The sequence below is a fragment of the Pristiophorus japonicus genome, chromosome 3 (assembly GCF_044704955.1).
Source record: "Pristiophorus japonicus isolate sPriJap1 chromosome 3, sPriJap1.hap1, whole genome shotgun sequence".
Classification (NCBI taxonomy): Eukaryota; Metazoa; Chordata; class Chondrichthyes; family Pristiophoridae; genus Pristiophorus; species Pristiophorus japonicus.
The window spans coordinates 892,704-914,455 of record NC_091979.1 but is presented as its reverse complement, the minus strand read 5'-3'; the positions used below and the strand labels follow the sequence as shown (position 1 = coordinate 914,455).

The 21,752-nt window shown below is 48.8% G+C and overlaps 1 protein-coding gene across 2 annotated transcripts in view; it reads right to left on the bottom strand.

Annotated features, from left to right (window-relative positions):
- xrcc5 (X-ray repair complementing defective repair in Chinese hamster cells 5) overlaps nucleotides 1–21,752 on the bottom strand; it is a 187,115-nt gene that overhangs the window by 54,404 nt on the left and 110,959 nt on the right. For both annotated transcript variants that reach the window (XM_070874236.1, XM_070874237.1), the window contains 2 exons: nucleotides 18,743–18,939; nucleotides 10,246–10,330 (listed from right to left, as the gene is read on the bottom strand). In XM_070874236.1, coding sequence (XP_070730337.1) covers nucleotides 10,246–10,330; nucleotides 18,743–18,939 — 282 coding nt within the window. The remainder of the gene's footprint in view (nucleotides 1–10,245; nucleotides 10,331–18,742; nucleotides 18,940–21,752) is intronic.

Genomic DNA, 21,752 nt, shown 5'->3' with positions numbered 1-21,752 from the left:
GACGCACAGCGTTCGCTTCCTCGTCCAGGCCAACATCACCAGCATTGAAGCACTGACCACACTTGATCAGCTCTGCTGGGCGGGCCACATAGTTTGCATGCCAGACACGAGACTCCCAAAGCAAGCGCTCTACTCGGAACTCCTTCATGGCAAATGAGTCAAAGGAGGGCAGTGGAAATGTTATAAGGACACCCTTAAAGCCTCCCTGATAAAGTGAAACATCCCCACCGACACCTGGAATCCCTGGACAAAGACTGCCCTAAGTGGAGGAAGTGCATCCGGGAGGGCCCCGAGCACCTCGAGTCTTATCGTTGAGAGCATGCAGAGATCAAGCGCAGGCAGCGGAAGGAGCGTGCGGCAAACCTGTCCCACCCTCCCCTTCCCTCAACGACTATCTGTCCCACCTGTGACAGGGATTGTGGTTCTCATATTGGACTGTTCAGTCACCTAAGAACTCATGCTAAGAGCGGAAGCAAGTCTTCCTCGATTCCGAGGGACTGCCAATGACGATGATGATAAAATTATGAGCGGCCTGCATAGGAGGGACCAGTTTCCTTTAGCAGAGATGTCAATAACCAGGGAGCATAGATTTAAAGTAAGTGGTAGAAGGATTTAGAGGGGAGTTGAAGAGAATCTTTTTCATCCAGAGGGTGCTAGGGGCCTGGAACTCACTGCCTGAAAGGGTGATAGAGGTAGAAACCCTCATCACATTTTAAAAGTACTTGGTTATACACTTGAAGTGCAGTAACCTGCAGGTCGACAGACCAAGAGCTGGAAAGTGGATTTGTCGCGATAGCTCTTTCTCGGCTGGCACAGACATGGTGGGCCGAATGGCCTCCTTCTGTGCCGTGAACTTCTATGATTCTATGAGTTGAGAGACTAGTAAATGTTGTTATGCAGAGGAATTTTGGTGTCCTTGTACACGAATAACAGAAAGTTAACATGCAGGTACAGCAAGCAATTAGCAAGGCAAATGGTATGTTAGCCTTTATTGCAAGGGGGTTGGAGTAGAATAAGGAAATCTTGCGGCAATTATATAGGGCTTTGGTGAGACCACACCTATACTACTGTTACAGTTTTGGTTTCCTTACCCAAGGAAGGATATATTTTGGGGCAATGTTGATGGAGGTGACCGAGCGAATTAGGCGGTGGTCTGTCCAGCAGTCGTCAGCTCCTGTCATGACGCGGGTGATGCGTACGTCTTTGCGGTCCCTCACTCGGACGATGACGTAGTCTAGCAGATGCCAGTGCTTGGAGCGAGGGTGTTACCATGAGGCTTTATATTTGTCCTTCTGACGGAACAGGGTATTGGTAATGACGAGGCCTTGCTCTAAGCATTTTGTCAGGAGGAGGGTGCCATTGGAGTTGGCTTTCCCTACCCCCTCTCTGCTGATCACACCTCCCCAGAGGTCAGTGTCCTTTCCAACTCTGGCGTTGACGTCGCCAAGGAGGATCAGCTCGTCACTCGTTGGGACTTGGGACAGAGATTATTCAAGGCTGGAGTAGAATTCCTTTGGTCCTGGCTGGAGCTTCCAGTGTTGGGGCGTATGCGCTGAAGACCATAGCCCACTGGCTCAGTCTGGAATGTATTGCGTAGGACGTAGTGGCGGTCTCACACTATTGGGCCGCGCTGCGTTGCTCCTGGGCCACGGCCCCGCTGTCCTCTGACCTTTTCTGGGCCCCGGCCCGCTGCTGGGCTCAACCTCACATCAAAGGGCGCCAACCAATCCGCTACCTGGGATGCTGTGACGTTCGGTTTGTCACCCACTTTGCCTTCTTTGCACTTTCAAGCTGGCTCGTGCTGCTCCCTGCGGTGGTCAGTTCCTGCCGACGCCGTGCTGGGTCCTGGGGCTCTCCTCCTTTATGCCTCTTGCTCCGCTGCTGTTTCCCCTCAGGTCGGCTCCTGCAACTAATGACCCAGTGACCTGCACCGTCCCTTCACTAATGACCCGGTGACCTGCACCGTCCCTTCACTAATGACCCAGTGACCTGCACCGTCCCTTCACTAATGACCCAGTGACCTGCACCGTCCCTTCACTAATGACCCGGTGACCTGCACCGTCCCTTCACTAATGACCCAGTGACCTGCACCGTCCCTTCACTAATGACCCGGTGACCTGCACCATCCCCTCGGCAATGACCCGGTGACCTGCAGCGTCCCCTCGGCAATGACCCAGTGACCTGCACCGTCCCTTCACTAATGACCCGGTGACCTGCACCGTCCCCTCGGCAATGACCCGGTGACCTGCAGCGTCCCCTCGGCAATGACCCGGTGACCTGCAGCGTCCCCTCGGCAATGACCCAGTGACCTGCACCGTCCCCTCGGCAATGACCCGGTGACCTGCACCGTCCCCTCGGCAATGACCCGGTGACCTGTACCGTCCCCTCGGCAATGACCCGGTGACCTGCACCGTCCCCTCGGCAATGACCCAGTGACCTGCACCGTCCCCTTGGCAATGACCCGGTGACCTGCACCGTCCTCTCGGCAATGACCTGGTGACCTGCACCGTCCCCTCGGCAATGACCCGGTGACCTGCACCGTCCCCTCGACAATGACCCGGTGACCTGCAGCGTCCCCTCGACAATGACCCGGTGACCTGCACCGTCCCCTCGGCAATGACCCAGTGACCTGCACCGTCCCCTCGGCAATGACCCGGTGACCTGCACCGTCCCCTCACTGATGACCCAGTGACCTGCACCATCCCCTCTGCAATGACCCTGTGACCTGCACCGTCCCCTCGGCAATGACCCGGTGACCTGCACCGTCCCCTCGGCAATGACCCGGTGACCTGCATCATCCCCTCGGCAATGAACCGGTGACCTGCACCGTCCCCTCACTGATGAGAGGCGTGAGTCGAGAGAGGCAGCGGCCTATAAAAGGCTCAGCAGTCCGGGGAGCGTCGAGTGAGGCGGGAGTTGAGAGAGTCAGCGGCCTATAAAAGGCTCAGCAGTCCGGGGAGCGTCGAAAGAGGCAGCGGCCTATAAAAGGCTCAGCAGTCCGGGGAGCGTCGAGAGAGGCGGGAGTCGAGAGAGGCAGCGGCCTATAAAAGGCTCAGCAGTCCGGGGAGCGTCAAAAGAGGCAGCGGCCTATAAAAGGCTCAGCAGTCCGGGGAGCGTCAAAAGAGGCAGCGGCCTATAAAAGGCTCAGCAGTCCGGGGAGCGCGAGAGAGGCAGCGGCCTATAAAAGGCTCAGCAGTCCGGGGAGTCGAGAGAGGCGGGAGTCGAGAGAGGCAGCGGCCTATGAAAGGCTCAGCAGTCCGGGGAGTCGAGAGAGGCGGGAGTCGAGAGAGGCAGCAGCCTATAAAAGGCTCAGCAGTCCGGGGAGTCGAGAGAGGCGGGAGTCGAGAGAGGCAGCGGCCTATAAAAGGCTCAGCAGTCCGGGGAGCGTCGAGGGAGGCGGGAGTCGAGAGAGGCAGCGGCCTATAAAAGGCTCAGCAGTCCGGGGAGCGTCGAGAGAGGCAGCGGCCTATAAAAGGCTCAGCAGTCCGGGGAGTCGAGAGAGGCAGCGGCCTATAAAAGGCTCAGCAGTCCGGGGAGCGTCGAGAGAGGGAGCAGCCTATAAAAGGCTCAGCAGTCCGGGGAGTCGAGAGAGGCGGGAGTCGAGAGAGGCAGCGGCCTATAAAAGGCTTAGCAGTCCAGGGAGCGTCGAGGGAGGCGGGAGTCGAGAGAGGCAGCGGCCTATAAAAGGCTCAGCAGTCCGGGGAGCGTCGAGAGAGGCAGCGGCCTATAAAAGGCTCAGCAGTCCGGGGAGCGTCGAGAGAGGCAGCGGCCTATAAAAGGCTCAGCAGTACGGGGAGTCGAGAGAGGCGGGAGTCGAGAGAGGCAGCGGCCTATAAAAGGCTCAGCAGTCCGGGGAGCGTCGAGAGAGGCAGCGGCCTATAAAAGGCTCAGCAGTCCGGGGAGTCGAGAGAGGCGGGAGTCGAGAGAGGCAGCGGCCTATAAAAGGCTCAGCAGTCCGGGGAGTCGAGAGAGGCGGGAGTCGAGAGAGGCAGCGGCCTATAAAAGGCTCAGCAGTCCGGGGAGCGTCGAGAGAGGCGGGAGTCGAGAGAGGCAGCGGCCTATAAAAGGCTCAGCAGTCCGGGGAGTCGAGAGAGGCGGGAGTCGAGAGAGGCAGCGGCCTATAAAAGGCTCAGCAGTCCGGGGAGTCGAGAGAGGCGGGAGTCGAGAGAGGCAGCGGCCTATAAAAGGCTCAGCAGTCCGGGGAGCGTCGAGAGAGGCAGCGGCCTATAAAAGGCTCAGCAGTCCGGGGAGTCGAGAGAGGCGGGAGTCGAGAGAGGCAGCGGCCTATAAAAGGCTCAGCAGTCCGGGGAGCGTCGAGAGAGGCGGGAGTCGAGAGAGGCAGCGGTCTATAAAAGGCTCAGCAGTCCGGGGAGCGTCGAGGGAGGCGGGAGTCGAGAGAGGCAGCGGCCTATAAAAGGCTCAGCAGTCCGGGGAGCGTCGAGAGAGGCAGCGGCCTATAAAAGGCTCAGCAGTCCGGTGAGCGTCGAGAGAGGCAGCGGCCTATAAAAGGCTCAGCAGTCCGGGGAGTCGAAAGAGGCGGGAGTCGAGAGAGGCAGCGGCCTATAAAAGGCTCAGCAGTCCGGGGAGTCGAGAGAGGCGGGAGTCGAGAGAGGCAGCGGCCTATAAAAGGCTCAGCAGTCCGGGGAGCGTCGAGAGAGGCAGTGGCCTATAAAAGGCTCAGCAGTCCGGGGAGCGTCGAGGGAGGCGGGAGTCGAGAGAGGCAGCGGCCTATAAAAGGCTCAGCAGTCCGGGGAGTCGAGAGAGGTGGGAGTTGAGAGAGGCAGCGGCCTATAAAAGGCTCAGCAGTCCGGGGAGCGTCGAGAGAGGCGGGAGTTGAGAGAGGCAGCGGCCTATAAAAGGCTCAGCAGTCCGGGGAGCGTCGAGAGAGGCGGGAGTTGAGAGAGGCAGCGGCCTATAAAAGGCTCAGCAGTCCGGGGAGCGTCGAGAGAGGCGGGAGTTGAGAGAGGCGGGACCGGTGCAGCTCCAGCTGAGAGAAGGCAAAAAAGAAGTAGAAAGAAATCAAAAGGTGACGTCACAGCCAACGTGGTAAGTGATTGGCTGCTGATTGGTGAGTAGTTTTTCTTTTTCTTTATTAGTCAGTAACTTTTAACATTGTTGTCGCCAATTTAAGTGTATCTAAGGGTTAAGTCATGGCAGGACAGCTCGGTCACGTGATATGCTCCTCCTGTACCATGTGGGAACACGGGGACAACACCAATGTCCCTGACGACTACATGTGCGGGAAGTGTGTCCACCTCCGGCTACTGACGGTCCGCGTTGCGGAGTTGGAGCTGAGGGTGGATTCACTCTGGAGCATCCACGATGCTGAGAATGACGTGAGTATCACGTGTAGCGAGTTGGTCTTACCGCAGGAGAAGGGTCCACAGCCAGCGAGGGAATGGAAGACCAGCAGGAAGAGTAGTGCAAGGAAGGTAGTGCAGGGGTCCCCTGTGGTCATCCCACTGCAAAACAGATACACTGCTTTGAGTGCTGTTGAGGGGGATGACTCATCAGGAGAGGGCAGCAGCAGCCAAGTTCATGGCACCGTGGATGGCTCTGTTGCACAGGAGGGTCGGAAAAAGAGTGGGCGAGCGATAGTGATAGGGGATTCAATTGTAAGGGGAATAGATAGGCGTTTCTGCGGCCGCAACCGAGACTCCAGGATGGTATGTTGCCTCCCTGGTGCAAGGGTCAAGGATGGCTCGGAGCGGGTGCAGGACATTCTAAAAAGGGAGGGAGAACAGCCAGTTGTCGTGGTGCACGTTGGTACCAACGATATAGGTAAAAAAAGGGATGAGGTCCTACGAAATGAATTTAAGGAGCTAGGAGCTAAATTAAAAAGTAGGACCTCAAAAGTAGTAATCTCGGGATTGCTACCAGTGCCACGTGCTCGTCAGAGTAGGAATCGCAGGATAGCTCAGATGAATACGTGGCTTGAGCAATGGTGCAGCAGGGAGGGATTCAAATTCCTGGGGCATTGGAACCGGTTCTGGGGGAGGTGGGACCAGTACAAACCGGACGGTCTGCACCTGGGCAGGACCGGAACCAATGTCCTCGGGGGAGTGTTTGCTAGTGCTGTTGGGGAGGAGTTAAACTAATATGGCAGGGGGATGGGAACCAATGCAGGGAGATAGAGGGAAACAAAAAGGAGGCAAAAGCAAAAGACAGAAAGGAGATGAGGAAAAGTGGAGGGCAGAGAAACCCAAGGCAAAGAACAAAAAGGGCCATTGTACAGCAAAATTCTAAAAGGACAGAGGGTGTTAAAAAAACAAGCCTAAAGGCTTTGTGTCTTAATGCAAGGAGTATCCGCAATAAGGTGGATGAATTAACTGTGCAAATAGATGTTAACAAATATGATGTGATTGGGATTACGGAGACGTGGCTCCAGGATGATCAGGGCTGGGAACTCAACATTCAGGGGTATTCAACATTCAGGAAGGATAGAATAAAAGGAAAAGGAGGTGGGGTAGCATTGCTGGTTAAGGAGGAGATTAAGGCAATAGTTAGGAAGGACATTAGCTTGGATGATGTGGAATCTATATGGGTAGAGCTGCAGAACACCAAAGGGCAAAAAACGTTAGTGGGAGTTGTGTGCAGACCTCCAAACAGTAGTAGTGATGTTGGGGAGGGCATCAAACAGGAAATTAGTGGTGCGTGCAATAAAGGTGCAGCAGTTATAATGGGTGCCTTTAATATGCACATAGATTGGGTTAACCAAACTGGAAGCAATACAGTGGAGGAGGATTTTCTGGAGTGCATAAGGGATGGTTTTTTAGACCAATATGTCGAGGAACCAACTAGGGGGGAGGCCATCTTAGACTGGGTGTTGTGTAATGAGAGAGAATTAATTAGCAATCTCGTTGTGCGAGGCCCCTTTGGGAAGAGTGACCATAATATGGTGGAATTCTGCATTGGGATGGAGAATGAAACAGTTAATTCAGAGACCACGGTCCAGAACTTAAAGAAGGCTAACTTTGAAGGTATGAGGCGTGAATTGGCTGGGATGGATTGGCGAATGATACTTAAGGGGTTGACTGTGGATGGGCAATGGCAGACATTTAGATACCGCATGGATGAACTACAACAATTGTACATTCCTGTCTGGCATAAAAATAAAAAAGGGAAGGTGGCTCAACCATGGCTATCAAGGGAAATCAGGGATAGTATTAAAGCCAAGGAAGTAGCATACAAATTGGCCAGAAATAGCAGCGAACCTGGGGACTGGGAGAAATTTAGAACTCAGCAGAGGAGGACAAAGGGTTTGATTAGGGCAGGGAAAATGGAGTATGAGAAGAAGCTTGCAGGGAACATTAAGACGGATTGCAAAAGTTTCTATAGATATGTAAAGAGAAAAAGGTTAGTCAAGACAAACGTAGGTCCCCTGCAGTCAGAATCAGGGGAAGTCATAACGGGGAACAAAGAAATGGCGGACCAATTGAACAAGTACTTTGGTTCGGTATTCACGAAGGAGGACACGAACAACCTTCCGGTTATAAAAGGGGTCAGGGGGTCTAGTAAGGAGGAGGAACTGAGGGAAATCCTTATTAGCCGGGAAATTGTGTTGGGCAAATTGATGGGATTGAAGGCCGATAAATCCCCAGGGCCTGATGGACTGCATCCCAGAGTACTTAAGGAGGTGGCCTTGGAAATAGTGGATGCGTTGACAGTCATTTTCCAACATTCCATTGACTCTGGATCAGTTCCTATAGAGTGGAGGGTAGCCAATGTAACCCCACTTTTTAAAAAAGGAGGGAGAGAGAAAACACGGAATTTTTGACCGGTCAGCCTGACATCGGTAGTGGGTAAAATGATGGAATCAATTATTAAGGATGTCATAGCAGTGCATTTGGAAAGAGGGGACATGATAGGTCCAAGTCAGCATGGATTTGTGAAAGGGAAATCATGCTTGACAAATCTATTGAAATTTTTTGAGGATGTTTCCAGTAGAGTGGACAAGGGAGAACCAGTTGATGTGGTGTATTTGGACTTTCAGAAGGCTTTCGACAAGGTCCCACACAAGAGATTAATGTGCAAAGTTCGAGCACATGGGATTGGGGGTAGTGTACTGACATGGATTGAGAACTGGTTGTCAGACAGGAAGCAAAGAGTAGGAGTAAATGGGTACTTTTCAGAATGGCAGACAGTGACTAGTGGGGTACCGCAAGGTTCTGTGCTGGGGCCCCAGCTGTTTACCTGTACATTAATGATTTAGACGAGGGGATTAAATGTAGTATCTCCAAATTTGCGGATGACACTAAGTTGGGTGGCAGTGTGAGCTGCGAGGAGGATGCTATGAGGCTGCAGAACGACTTGGATAGGTTAGGTGAGTGGGCAAAGGCATGGCAGATGAAGTATAATGTGGATAAATGTGAGGTTATCCACTTTGGTGGTAAAAACAGAGAGACAGACTATTATCTGAATGGTGACAGATTAGGAAAAGGGGAGGTGCAAAGAGACCTGGGTGTCATGGTACATCAGTCATTGAAGGTTGGCATGCAGGTACAGCAGGCGGTTAAGAAAGCAAATGGCATGTTGGCCTTCATAGCGAGGGGATTTGAGTACAGGGGCAGGGACGTGTTGCTACAGTTGTACAGGGCCTTGGTGAGGCCACACCTGGAGTATTGTGTACAGTTTTGGTCTCCTAACCTGAGGAAGGACATTCTTGCTATTGAGGGAGTGCAGCGAAGGTTCAACAGACTGATTCCCAGGATGGCGGGACTGACCTATCAAGAAAGACTGGATCAACTGGGCTTGTATTCACTGGAGTTCAGAAGAATGAGAGGGGACCTCATAGAAACGTTTAAGATTCTGACGGGGTTAGACAGGTTAGATGCAGGAAGAATGTTCCCAATGTTGGGGAAGTCCAGAACCAGGGGACACAGTCTAAGGATAAGGGGTAAGCCATTTAGGACCGAGATGAGGAGGAACTTCTTCACCCAGAGAGTGGTGAACCTGTGGAATTCTCTGCCACAGAAAGTTGTTGAGGCCAATTCACTAAATATATTCAAAAAGGAGTTAGATGTAGTCCTTACTCGTAGGGGGATCAAGGGGTATGGCGAGAAAGCAGGAATGGGGTACTGAAGTTTCATGTTCAGCCATGAACTCATTGAATGGCGGTGCAGGCTAGAAGGGCCGAATGGCCTACTCCTGCACCTATTTTCTATGTTTCTATGAAAGACTGGATCAACTGGGCTTGTATTCACTGGAGTTCAGAAGAATGAGAGGGGACCTCATAGAAACATATAAAATTCTGACGGGGTTAGACAGGTTAGATGCAGGAAGAATGTTCCCAATGTTGGGGAAGTCCAGAACCAGAGGTCACAGTCTAAGGATAAGGGGTAAGCCATTTAGGACCGAGATGCGGAGGAACTTCTTCACCCAGAGAGTGGTGAACCTGTGGAATTCTCTACCACAGAAAGTTGTTGAGGCCAATTCACTAAATATATTCAAAAAGGAGTTAGATGAGGTCCTTACTACTAGGGGGATCAAAGGGTATGGCGAGAAAGCAGGAATGGGGTACTGAAGTTGAATGTTCAGCCATGAACTCATTGAATGGCGGTGCAGGCTAGAAGGGCCGAATGGCCTACTCCTGCACCTATTTTCTATGTTTCTATGACCCAGTGACCTGCACCGTCCCCTCAGCAATAACCCTGTGACCTGCACCGTCCCCTCGGCAATGACCCGGTGACCTGCACCGTCCCCTCGGCAATAATCCCGTGACCTGCACCGTCCCTGGCTGAGTATCTCGATCACTTGCATTCATGTCTTATTGTGAAGCCGGGGAGCACTGCCTTATCAGCCGTTGTGTGTGGGGAAATATCTACCACACAGCTGTCCCAGTGCCCCGGCACCAGCTGTCCCAGTGCCCCGGCACCAGCTGTCCCAGTGCCCCGGCACCAGCTGTTTCAGTGCCCCGGCACCAGCTGTTTCAGTGCCCCGGCACCAGCTGTCCCAGTGCCCCGGCACCAGCTGTTTCAGTGCCCCGGCACCAGCTGTCCCAGTGCCCCGGCACCAGCTGTTTCAGTGCCCCAGCAAATTGCTGCTGCTGAAAATGCCAAACTCTGATCAAGCTCACCTCTGGTTATCAAGAATCAAATTTTAAATTAGAGGAGATGAAATGAAGAAATGTTCATCTCAAACAACTCCTGAACCTCTCGGTATAGCAAGTTTGCTCTGTAAATGTAATCAGATATTTAATACAAGGCTTGCAGGCTAAAGGATTCAGGCACAAAATCCAGTACTTACAGCAGTCACATTCCCCTCAGCCAGCGTAACAATATTGAAATCCTCATCGGGCCGTGCTCTCTTTGCATCCAGTTCCTCTGCATCACTACGAAAGAATCAAACATGTTAATTAGTCCATGTTGTGCCTCAAACCTGGAGTCTTGGAGTTGGGGCTGCAGCATTATTTTATTTTGATAATATTTTTTACTCTTAAGAAGGGTGAACATGAAATGGTGGCAGTTCAATCAAATCTTGGAAATCTGCATTATGTGCTGTAAGAACATAAGAACATCAGAAATAGGAGCAGGAGTAGGCCATACGGCCCCTTGAGCCTGCTCCGCCATTTAATAAGATCATGGCTGATCCAATCACGGACTCAGCTCCACTTCCCCGCCCGCTCCCCATAACTCCTTATCTCCTTATCGTTTAAGAAACTGTCTATTTCTGTCTTAAATTTATTCAATGTCCCAGCTTCCACAGCTCTCTGAGGCAGCGAATACCACAGATCCACAACTCACAGAGAAGGAATTTCTCATCTCAGTTTTAAATGGGCGGCCCCTTATTCTAAGATTATGCCCTCTAGTTCTCGTCTCCCCCATCAGTGGAAACATCCTCTCTGCAGTCACCTCATCAAGCCCCCTCATAATCTTATATGTTTCGATAAGATCACCTCTCATTCTTCTGAAGTTCAATGAGTAGAGGCCCAACCTCCTCAATCTTTCCTCATAAGTCAATCCCCTCATCGCCAGAATCAACCGAGTGAACCATCTTCTGAACTGTCTCCAAAGCAAGTATATCCTTTCGTAAATATGGAAACCAAAACTGCACGCAGTATTCCAGGTGTGGCCTCACCAATACCCTGTATAACTGTAGCAAGATTTCCCTGCTTTTATACTCCATCCCCTTTGCAATAAAGGCCAAGATTCCATTGGCCTTCCTGATCACTTGCTGTACCTACATACTATCCTTTTGTGTTTCATGTACAAGGACCCCCAGGTCCCGCTGTACTGCAGCACTTTGCAATCTTTCTCCATTTAAATAATAACTTGCTCTTTGATGTTTCCTGCCAAAGTGCATGACCTCACACTTTCCAACATTATACTCCATCTGCCAAATTTTTGCCCACTCACTTAGCCTGTCTATGTCCTTTTGCAGATTTTTTGTGTCCTCCTCACACATTGCTTTTCCTCCCATCTTTGTATCATCAGCAAACTTGGCTACGTTACACTCAGTCCCTTCCTCCAAGTCGTTAATATAGATTGTAAATATGTTGGGGTCCCAGCATCTGTACACATCTGTCTTCACAAAAGGGGCTGCTGCCAATGTCACAGTTAAGGAAATGGGGGTAGGGAAGGTACTCGAGAGGTTGGCAGTGGGCAAAGTAGAAAAGTCGGATGTGATGCACCGAGGTTACTGAGGGAAGTAAGTGTGGAAATTGCTGAGACTCTGACCACCATATTTCAATCCTCCTTAGATATGGGATTGGTGCCAGAGAACTGGAGGATGCAAATGTTATGCCCCTGCTCAAAAAAGGGGAGAGAGATAAACCCAACAACTACAACCCAGCCAACTCAATGTAAGTGGTGGAACAACTTCGAGACAATAATCCGGTATAAAATTAATTGGCACTTGGAAGAACGTGGGTTAATAAATGACAATCACCATGGATTTGTTAAAATAGAAACATAGAAAATAGGTGCAGGAGTAGGCAATTCAGCCCTTCGAGCCTGCACCACCATTCAATAAGATCATGGCTGATCATTCACCTCAGTACCTCTTTCCTGCTTTCTCTCCATACCCCTTGATCCCTTTAGCCGTAAGAGCCATATCCAACTCCCTCTTGAATATATCTAATGAACTGGCATCAACAACTCTCTGCGGTAAGGAATGCCACAGGTTAACAACTCTCTGAGTGAAGAAGTTTCTCCTCATCTCAGTCTGAAATGGCTTACCCCTTATCCTTAGACGGTGTCCTCTGGTTTTGGATTTCCCCAAAATCGGGAACATTCTTCCTGCATCTAACCCGCCCAGACCTGTCAGAATCTTTCTATGAGATCCCCCCTCATCCTTCTAAACTTCAGTGAATACAGGCTCAGTTGATCCAGTCTCTCCTCATATGTCAGTCCTGCCATCCCGGGAATCAGCCTGGTGAACCTTCGCTGCACTCCCTCAATAGCAAGAACGTCCTTCCTCAGATTAGGAGACCAAAATTGAACACAATATTCCAGGTGAGGCCTCACTAAGGCCCTGTACAACTGCAGTAAGACCTCTCTGCTCCTATACTCAAATTCCCTAGCTATGAAGGCCAATATACCATTTGCCTTCTTCACCGCCTGCTGTACCTGCATGCCAACTTTCAATGACTGATGTACCATGACACCCAGGTCTCGTTGCACCTCCCCTTTTCCTAATCTGCCGCCATTCAGATAATATTCTGCCTTCGTGTTTTTGCCACCAAGGTGGATAACCTCACACTTATCTACATTATACTGCATCTGCCATGCATTTGCCCACTCACCTAACCTGTCCAAGTCACCCTGCAGCCTCTTAGCGTCCTCCTCACAACTCACACGGCCACCCAGCTTAGTGTCATCTGCAAACTTGGAGATATTACACTCAATTCCTTCATCTAAATCATTGATGTATATTGTAATTAGCTGGGGTCCCAGCACTGAGCCCTGTGACACCCCACTAGTCACTGCCTGCCATTCTGAAAAGGACCCGTTTATCCCGACTCTCTGCTTCCTGTCTGCCAACCAGTTCTCAATCCACGTCAGTCATAGGCAGTTTCTCAAAATGAGGATGACTTGCTTCCAGGCCAAAAAAAGGACGAGTTGACAGGTGTTTCAATGAAGAACCCGAACTACATCCTGAAGGGTGGAAGATGCCTGTGCGTGGATTGTTTTAACGTGGGGTGGAAGTTGCACACCAGCCACCACACAGGCTTGACAGTTCTAGGTATTGGTCCAGTGGCAAGGATTACCCAAGACAACTGGAGACCTGCTCTGCTGCACGGTCCGAGTACGCGCACACATCGCAGTGTGGGCTGGGCCTGTGCTGCCCCTGGGCCCCTGGCCTCGAACTCGCGCCTCCCCTGGGTCCCGATCACGTCCCTCCATAGTCTCTCGCTGCTCCTTTGCCCCGACCTCGCTGTATCTGCCCACACTCCAATCACCGACCTGGATCTTGATAACGTCACTCTTCACAGCCGTCATCCTCCTGCACCAGCTCGCGCTGTACCTTGTAGTGGCATAACTCCACGCTGCCCATGGCCGCCGCTCCCTCTGTACTGCCCCTCCGACAGTGCCCTACTCCCTCTGTACTGCCCCTCCGACAGTGCGGCGCTCCCTCTGTACTGCCCCTCCGACAGTGCCCCACTCCCTCTGTACTGCCCCTCCGACAGTGCCCCACTCCCTCTGTACTGCCCCTCCGACAGTGCCCTACTCCCTCTGTACTGCCCCTCCGACAGTGCCCCACTCCCTCTGTACTGCCCCTCCGACAGTGCGGCACTCCCTCTGTACTGCCCCTCCGACACGTCAGTACATTGTGCTTTAATCCCATGTGCTTTAATTTTGCACACCAATCTCTCGTGTGGGACCTTGTCAAAAGCCTTCTGAAAGTCCAAATACACCACATCCACTGGTTCTCCCTTGTCCACTCTACTAGTAACATCCTCAAAAAAGTCCAGAAGATTTGTCAAGCCTGATTTCCCCTTCATAAATCCATGCTGACTTGTCCGATCCTGTCACTGCTTTCCAAATGAGCTGCTATTTCATCTTTAATAATTGATTCCAACATTTTCTCCACTACTGATGTCAGGCTAACCGGTCGATAATTACCTGTTTTCTCTCTCGCTCCTTTCTTAAAAGGTGGTGTTACATTAGCTACACTCCAGTCTATAGGAACTGATCCAGAGTCGATAGACTGTTGAAAAATGATCACCAATGCATCTACTATTTCTAGGGCCACTTCCTTAAATACTCTGGGATGCAGACTATCAGGCCCTGGGGATTTATCGACCTTCAATCCCATCAATTTCCCTAACACAATTTCCTGCCTAATAAGGATTTCCTTCAGTTCCTCCTTCTCACTAGACCCTCGGTCCCCTAGTAATTCCGGAAGGTTATTTGTGTCTTCCTTCGTGAAGACAGAACCAAAGTATTTGTTCAACTGGTCTGCCATTTCTTTGTTCCCCATTATAAATTCACCTGAATCTGACTGCAAGGGCCAGGCCTTTCAGGAGTGAAGTTAGGAAACACTTCTACACACAAAGCGTGGTAGAAGTTTGGAACTCTCTTCTGCAAATGGCAGTTGATGCTAGGCCAATTGATAATTTTAAAATCGGCGATTGATAATATCTTTGGTTAACAAAAATCTAAGTCCTATGGGGTAAAGGCAGGTATATGGAGTTAGACCATGTCAGCCATGATCTTACTGAATGGCAGAACAGACTCGAGGGGCTCAATGGCCTACTCCTGTTCCTATGTTGCTACAGAATATACAGCACAGAAACAGGCCAATCCCAGTGTTTGTGCTCCACACCAGCCTCTGTCCACCCTATTTCATCTAATCCTATTTGCATATACTTCTGCACCCTTCTTACTCATGTTTATCCAGCTTCCCCTCAAGTGCATCTCTGCTATTTGCCTCAACTACTACTTGTGGTAGCGAGTTCCACATTCTAACCATTCTCTGATAAAGAAGTTTTTCCTGAATTGCTTATTGGATGTATTAGTGACTATCTTATATTTATGACTGCTAGCTTTGGTCTTCCCCACAAGTGGAAACATCTTCCCTACATCTACCCCATCAAGCCCCATCAAGATCTCTATTAGGTCATCTCTTAGCCTTCTCTTTTCTAGAGAAAACAGGCCCTGCCTGTTGAGTTTTTCATAAGAACATAAGAAATAGGAGCAGGAGTCGGCCATTCGGCCTCTCGAGCCTGCTCCGCCATTCAATAAGATCACGGCTAATCTTCCACCACCTTCACTTTCTTTGGTTCTCCTCGAGACCAAAAATCTAGCGATCTTAATCTTGAATATTCTCAATGACCGAGTATCCACAGCCCTCTGGGGTAGAGAATTCCAAAGACTCACCACCCTCTGAGTGAAGAAATTTCTCCTCCACTCAGTCTTAAATGGCCGATCCCTTAGCCTGAGACTATGACCCTTAGATCTAGATTCCAGCCAGGGAAAACAACCTGTCAAGCCCTACGTTTCAACGAGATCACCTCTCATTCTTCTAAACGCCAGAGAATAAAGTACTAGTCTACTCAATCCCTCATATGTCGAGCAACCAACTAGAGAATTGGCCATTCTAGACTAGGTGTTGTGTAATGAGAAAGGACTAATTAGCAATCTTGTTGTGCAAGGCTCCTTGGGGAAGAGTGACCATAATATGGTAGAATTCTTCATTAAGATGGAGAGTGACACAGTTAATTCAGAGACTAGGGTCCTGAACTTAAAGAAAGGTAACTTCGATGGTATGAGACGTGAATTGGCTAGGATAGACTGGCAAATGATACTTAAAGGGTTGACAGTGGATAGGCAATAGCAGACATTTAAAGATCACATGGATGAATTTCAATAATTGTACATCCCTGTCTGGCGTACAAATAAAACGGGGAATGTGGCTCAATCGTGGCTAACGAGGGAAATTAGGGATAAATCCAAGAAAGAGGCATATAAATTGGCCAGAAAAAACAGCAAACCTGAGGACTGGGAGAAATTCAGAATTCAGCAGAGGACGACAAAGGGAGAAAATAGATTGAGAGTAAACTTGCAGGGAACATTAAAACTAACTGCAAAAGCTTCTGTAGATAGATATGTGAAGAGAAAATGATTAATGAAGACAAATGTAGGTCCCTTGCAGTCAGAATCAGGTGAATTTATAAAGGGGAACAAAGAAATGGAAGAGTAATTGAACAAATACTTCGGTTCTGTCTCCACTAAGGAAGACACAAATAACCTTCCGGAAATACTAGGAGACTGAGGGTCTAGCGACAAGGAGGAAGTGAAGGATATCCTTATTCATCAGAAAATTGTGTTAGGGAAATTGATGGGATTGAAGGTCGATAAATCCCCTGGGCCTGATAGTCTGCATCCCAGAGTACTTAAGGAAGTGGCCCTAGAAATAGTGGATGCATTGGTGATCATTTCCCAACATTCTATAGACTCTGGATCAGTTCCTATGGATTGCAGGGTAGCTAATGTAACACCACTTTTTAAAAAGGGAGGGAGAGAGAAAGCGAGTAATTATAGACCGGTTAGCCTGATATCAGTAGTGGGGAAAATGTTGGAATCAATCATTAAAGATAAAATAGCAGCGCATTTGGAAAGCAGTGACAGTATCGGACCAAGTCAGCATGGATTTATGAAAGAAATCAGGCTTGACAAATCTTCAGGAATTCTTTGAGGATGTAACTAGCAGAGTGACCAAGGGAGAACCAGTGGATGTGATGTATTTGGACTTTCAAAAGGCTTGTGACAAGGTCCCACACAAGATTAAAGCACATGGTATTGGGGGTAATGTACTGACGTGGATAGAGAACTGGTTGGCAGACAGGAAGCAAAGAGTAGGAATAAACGGGTCCTTTTAGAATGGCAGGCAGTGACTAGTGGGGTACCGCAAGGTTCAGTGCTGGGACCCCAGCTATTTACAATATATATATTAATGATTTAGAAGAAGGAATTGAACGTAATATCTCCAAATTTTGCAGATGACACTAAACTGGGTGGCAGTGTGAGCTGTGAGGAGGATGCTAAGAGGCTGCAGGGTGACTTGGACAGGTTAGATGAGTGGGAAAATGCATGGCAGATGCAGTATAATGTAGATAAATGTGAGGTTATCCACTTTGGTGGCAAAAACAGGAAGGCAGATTATTATCTGGATGGTGACAGATCAGGAAAAGGGGAGGTGCAACGAGACCTGGGTGTCATGGTACATCAGTTATTGAAAGTTGGCATGCAGGTACAGCAGGTGATGAAGAAGGCAAATGGTATGTTGACCTTCATAGCGAGGGGATTTGAGTATAGGAGCAGGGAGGTCTTACAGCAGTTGTACAGGGCCTTGGTGAGCCTCACCTGGAATATTATGTTCAGTTTTTGGAATCGGAGGAAGGACGATCGTGCTATTGAGGGAGTGCAGCGAAGGTTCACCAGACTGATTCCCGGGATGACATATAAGGAGAGACTGGATCGACTGGGCCTGTATTCACTGGAGTTTAGAAGGATGAGAGGGGATCTCATAGAAACATATAAAATTCTGACGGGACTGGACAGGTTAGATGCTGGAAGAATGTTCCCGATGTTGGGGAAGTCCAGAAGCAGGGGACACAGTCTAAGGATAAGGGGTAAGTCATTTAGGACTGAGATGAGGAGAAACTTCTTCACTCAGAGTTGTTAACCTGTGGAATTCCCTGCCGGAGAGTTGTTGATGCCAGTTCATTGGATATATTCAAGAGGGAGTTAGATATGGCCCTTACGGCTAAAGGGATCAAGGGGTATAGAGAGAAAGCAGGAAAGGGGTACTGAGGTGAATGATCAGCCATGATCTTATTGAATGGCGGTGCAGGCTCGAAGGGCCGAATGGCCTACTCCTGCACCTATTTTCTATGTTTCTATGTCTTGTATTTTGTTGCAGGTGACACTGAATTAATCGGCGTAGTAAGTCGTGCACATGGGAGCAGAGGAACATAGATTGTGGCAGATGGAGTTCAATGTGGGAAAGTGCGAGCTCATCTACTTAGGGAGGGATGGAAGGAAGATATGAAAAAAGGAATAGAAAAGGCTAATAAAGAATGATGGACTGGAAAAAGGCAAACATTTTCAAGTTAAGAAAGGACCCCCCCCATGGGATCTGGTCCCAATTAACTGGGCAAACAGGTTGACAGATCCACAGCGATAAATCTTCCAACATGAAATGCATAAGAGTACAAAATTCACATGTCGCTACATGGAAAATATGAGATACAAAGTATTGAGCTCCTTGGATAAACTGATTAAAAATAAAGTGAAATGTAAAAGAGATGCACATGATAAAGTTAGCGCAAGCAATACAAAAGAAAATCAGGAAGAAAATATTGCAGTAAGTTTGTGAAAATGTACCTCGGAGGGGTAAAAGGGAATATGATAAAGGGCTGGTAGGTAATGTAAAAGAGAATTGTAAGGGTTTTTATACATATATAAAAGACAAGAGAAACAAAGCATAACCTAGTTAGTGCAACATCAGTTCTGGGAAAACTCTTAAGAATCCATTGCTAAATATTTAAAAATGTATGGGTTAATCAAGCACGGACAGTATGGATTCGATGAAGATCAGCCGTGTTTGAAGAATTTAACACAGTCTTTAAAAGTGAATGCAATAGATGTAATTTATGTTGCAACTCCATGTCCACGTAACCACCCCCCTCCCCCCCACCCACAACAGAACTCCACGCACCAACTGAATTCTATCCTCACACCTAAATTCTGGACACTTAATTCCAAATCCCTCCATCTAAAGTCCAGGTCAATCATACTTGTCTTTGAAGATTTGCTGTGCAATCTTCTGTTCCTTCTTCTTGCCTGAATCTTGCAGAGTGAAAAGCTTCTTTAATTGCCCCAAGGATGCCTGACAGGAGCCCGCGAGCTCCCGGGGCCTGTCCAACATGGTCTTCAGGTGAGGGTCTATGGGAGGCAAAGGCTCATCCGGTTGAAATGCTTTGTATTGAAGACACTGTAAGAAATCACAATAAGAACTCTAAAATCTTTCAGTTACTCAAAAACGAGTTTGCAGCTTTCAGTCTTTGCTGGACAAACACCAATTGGTTAAGTCTAAGCATCAAATATAAACCAAGTATCATGCCTGTTTCTAACTCATCAGGGGAACAGTCCCCAAAATAGACCTGACCGCAGAACAACTGACACAAAACATTATATTTTCTTTTGCAAATATGACATTCTAGCGTTGGTGATGTTTCTGTTTAACCTTACAGCTCATTATTTTACAAAAGCAAAATACTGCGGGTGCTGGAATCTGAAATAAAAACAGAGAATGCTGTAAATCTCAGCGGGTCAAGCAGCATCTGTGGAGAGAGACAGAGTTAGTGTTCCAGGTCTGTGGCTGATTCTTGAGGAAGTGCAGGCGCAGTGAAAGGGGGAGGGGAGGAAAGAATAAAAGGGAAGGTCTGTGATTGGGGGAAAGGTAGAAGAGACAAAAGGGATGATGGGTAAAAATGAGATGGTAATGGGACGTTAAGTTACAAAAGATGAGTCTAGATGGGGTGTGAATGGCGGAATCGTCACCAGTTGCCATGGAAAAGAGAACAAAAGGGGGTGGTCGGGAATAAAAATGGGAAGTTCAACGCAAGCTCAAGGAACAGCACCTCATCTTTCGTTTAAGCACTTTACAGCCTTCTGGACTCAACATCGAGTTGAACAATTTCAGACTATAACGTCTGCCCATATTTTTCCACTTTTTAAAAAAAGAGGCATTTTAAAGGGAGAGAGAGAGGTTTGGGGAGGGAATTCCAAAGCTTAGAGCCCAGGCAGCTGAAGATACAGCCACCAGTGGTGGAGAAATTAAAATCAAGGATGCTCAAGAGGCCAGAAATTGGAGGAGTGCAGAGATTTCAGAGGGTTGTAGGGCTGGAGGAGGTTACAGAGATGTGGGGGGGGGGGAAGAGAGGCCCTGGAGGGATTTGAAAATAAAGATGAGAACTTTAAAATTGAGGTGTTGCTTAACTGGGTAATACCAAGTAATAGTAACTGAACTTTACCATTATACAGTCGGAATTGAACTTGTAAGTCACTGACAGCTCGAAGTGACTAAAATGTGCCAAATTCCTGCAGATATCAGCTTGCCCGTGACCACAAATCCCCACGGGGAAGGAGAAGGAAGATTTCTGCCTCCAAGTAGAATAATTTAAAAGCTAACTTCAATGACTAACTAAGCCAGCAGAGACCACCCCAGACCCCACTGTTGCCCTAAAGTTCGGTGGGCCAATTTCTCCACAAGCTCACGCCTCATCATTCTGAAATCCAGCCTGGTGTTTGCACTGGCACGTTCCCTTTCTAGTTGCATCTTAAACCTCATCACATTGTGGTCACTACCCTCAAGGTGCTCACCCAGTAACATGTCGACCTGATCTATTTCATTGCTCAAAATCAGATCCAGTAACACCTCCGCCCCTGTCAGCCAACTGACACCCTGCTGGGGGAAGGAGTCCTGTGACATTGCAGAGATCACATTATCTTTTCTCCACGTAGTCCCTCTCTGTCCCAACTGATGAGCGGATAAATAAAATCTACCAGAATAATTATATTCTTCCTATTCTCTCGAATTTGACTGCGGAGTTCTTCTTCCATTTTCTTCCCACAACTTGGAGGTGTGTGATACACCCCGAATCATGGAAGAAGCCCTTTTAAAATCTTTGAGCTCCAACCAGTTTGACTCTTTCTGCATTCCTTCCTTGCCTACATCAGCCCTTAATGTGTTCTGGGCCCATGAGAGCCGAGGGCCCAGGGGCAGCACAGGCCAGCCCACACTGCGATATGTGGGCGCGCACTAGGTCCGTGCAGCAGAGCTGGTCTCCAGTTGTCTGGTTAACCCTTGCCACTGGACCAAGACCTCGCTCTGTCAAGCCCGTGTGGTGGCTGGTGTGAAACGGTCACCCCACATTAAAAAATCCACGCACTGGTATCTTCCACCCTTCACTGTAGTTCGGGATCTGGCATATTAGGTCCTTCATTGAGACACCTGTGACCTTTTTGGCGTGTAAGCAAGTCCTCCTCGATACTAGGGACTGCCTAGGATGATGATGACATCAGCCCTGTCTGCAGCTTGTATTTCCTCTTTTACAAATATTGCCACTTTATCTCCATTCTTATCTTTTCTATCCCTATAGGATTTGTAGAGGTTTTTTTTCCTTTTCATGTCACTATTGATTTGATTATTTATCCATTTCTTGTCTGACCTTGCTGATTTTAGGTACGTATTAGATACCGTGGCTACAAGAGCAGGTCAGAGGCTGGGTATTCTTGGCAAGTGACTCACTTTCTGATTCCCCAAAGCTTTTCCACCATCTACAAGGCACAAGTCAGGAGTGTGATGGAATACTCTCCACTTGTCTGGATGATTGCAGCTCCAACAACACTCAAGGAGCTTGACACCATCTGTAATGTATTTTCTTCATGGGTTCTTTGCTTAAGAATTTACAGCAACACATTTCTATTAAGAACTAGTTGGTTTATTAACAAAAGTTTAATAATCACACAACACATTACCAGTTCATCCACTTGGCTCATAACTTGCTCTTTGATTTTTCCTGCCAAAGTACGTCTTGTGTTATACTCAATTGTCCTATGGATACACCCCAATGCCCTATTTGCTCAAGCTAACGCTGCACGGCATTGCTCGTGTACCTTTAAGGATGTATGCACTAGAATGCCCAAATCTCTTTCCATCTCCACCATCTTTAATGTCTTTCCCTAGAGGGTGTACGAATATTGAGCATTTGCCCTGGCCACATGCATAACACTGCATTTATC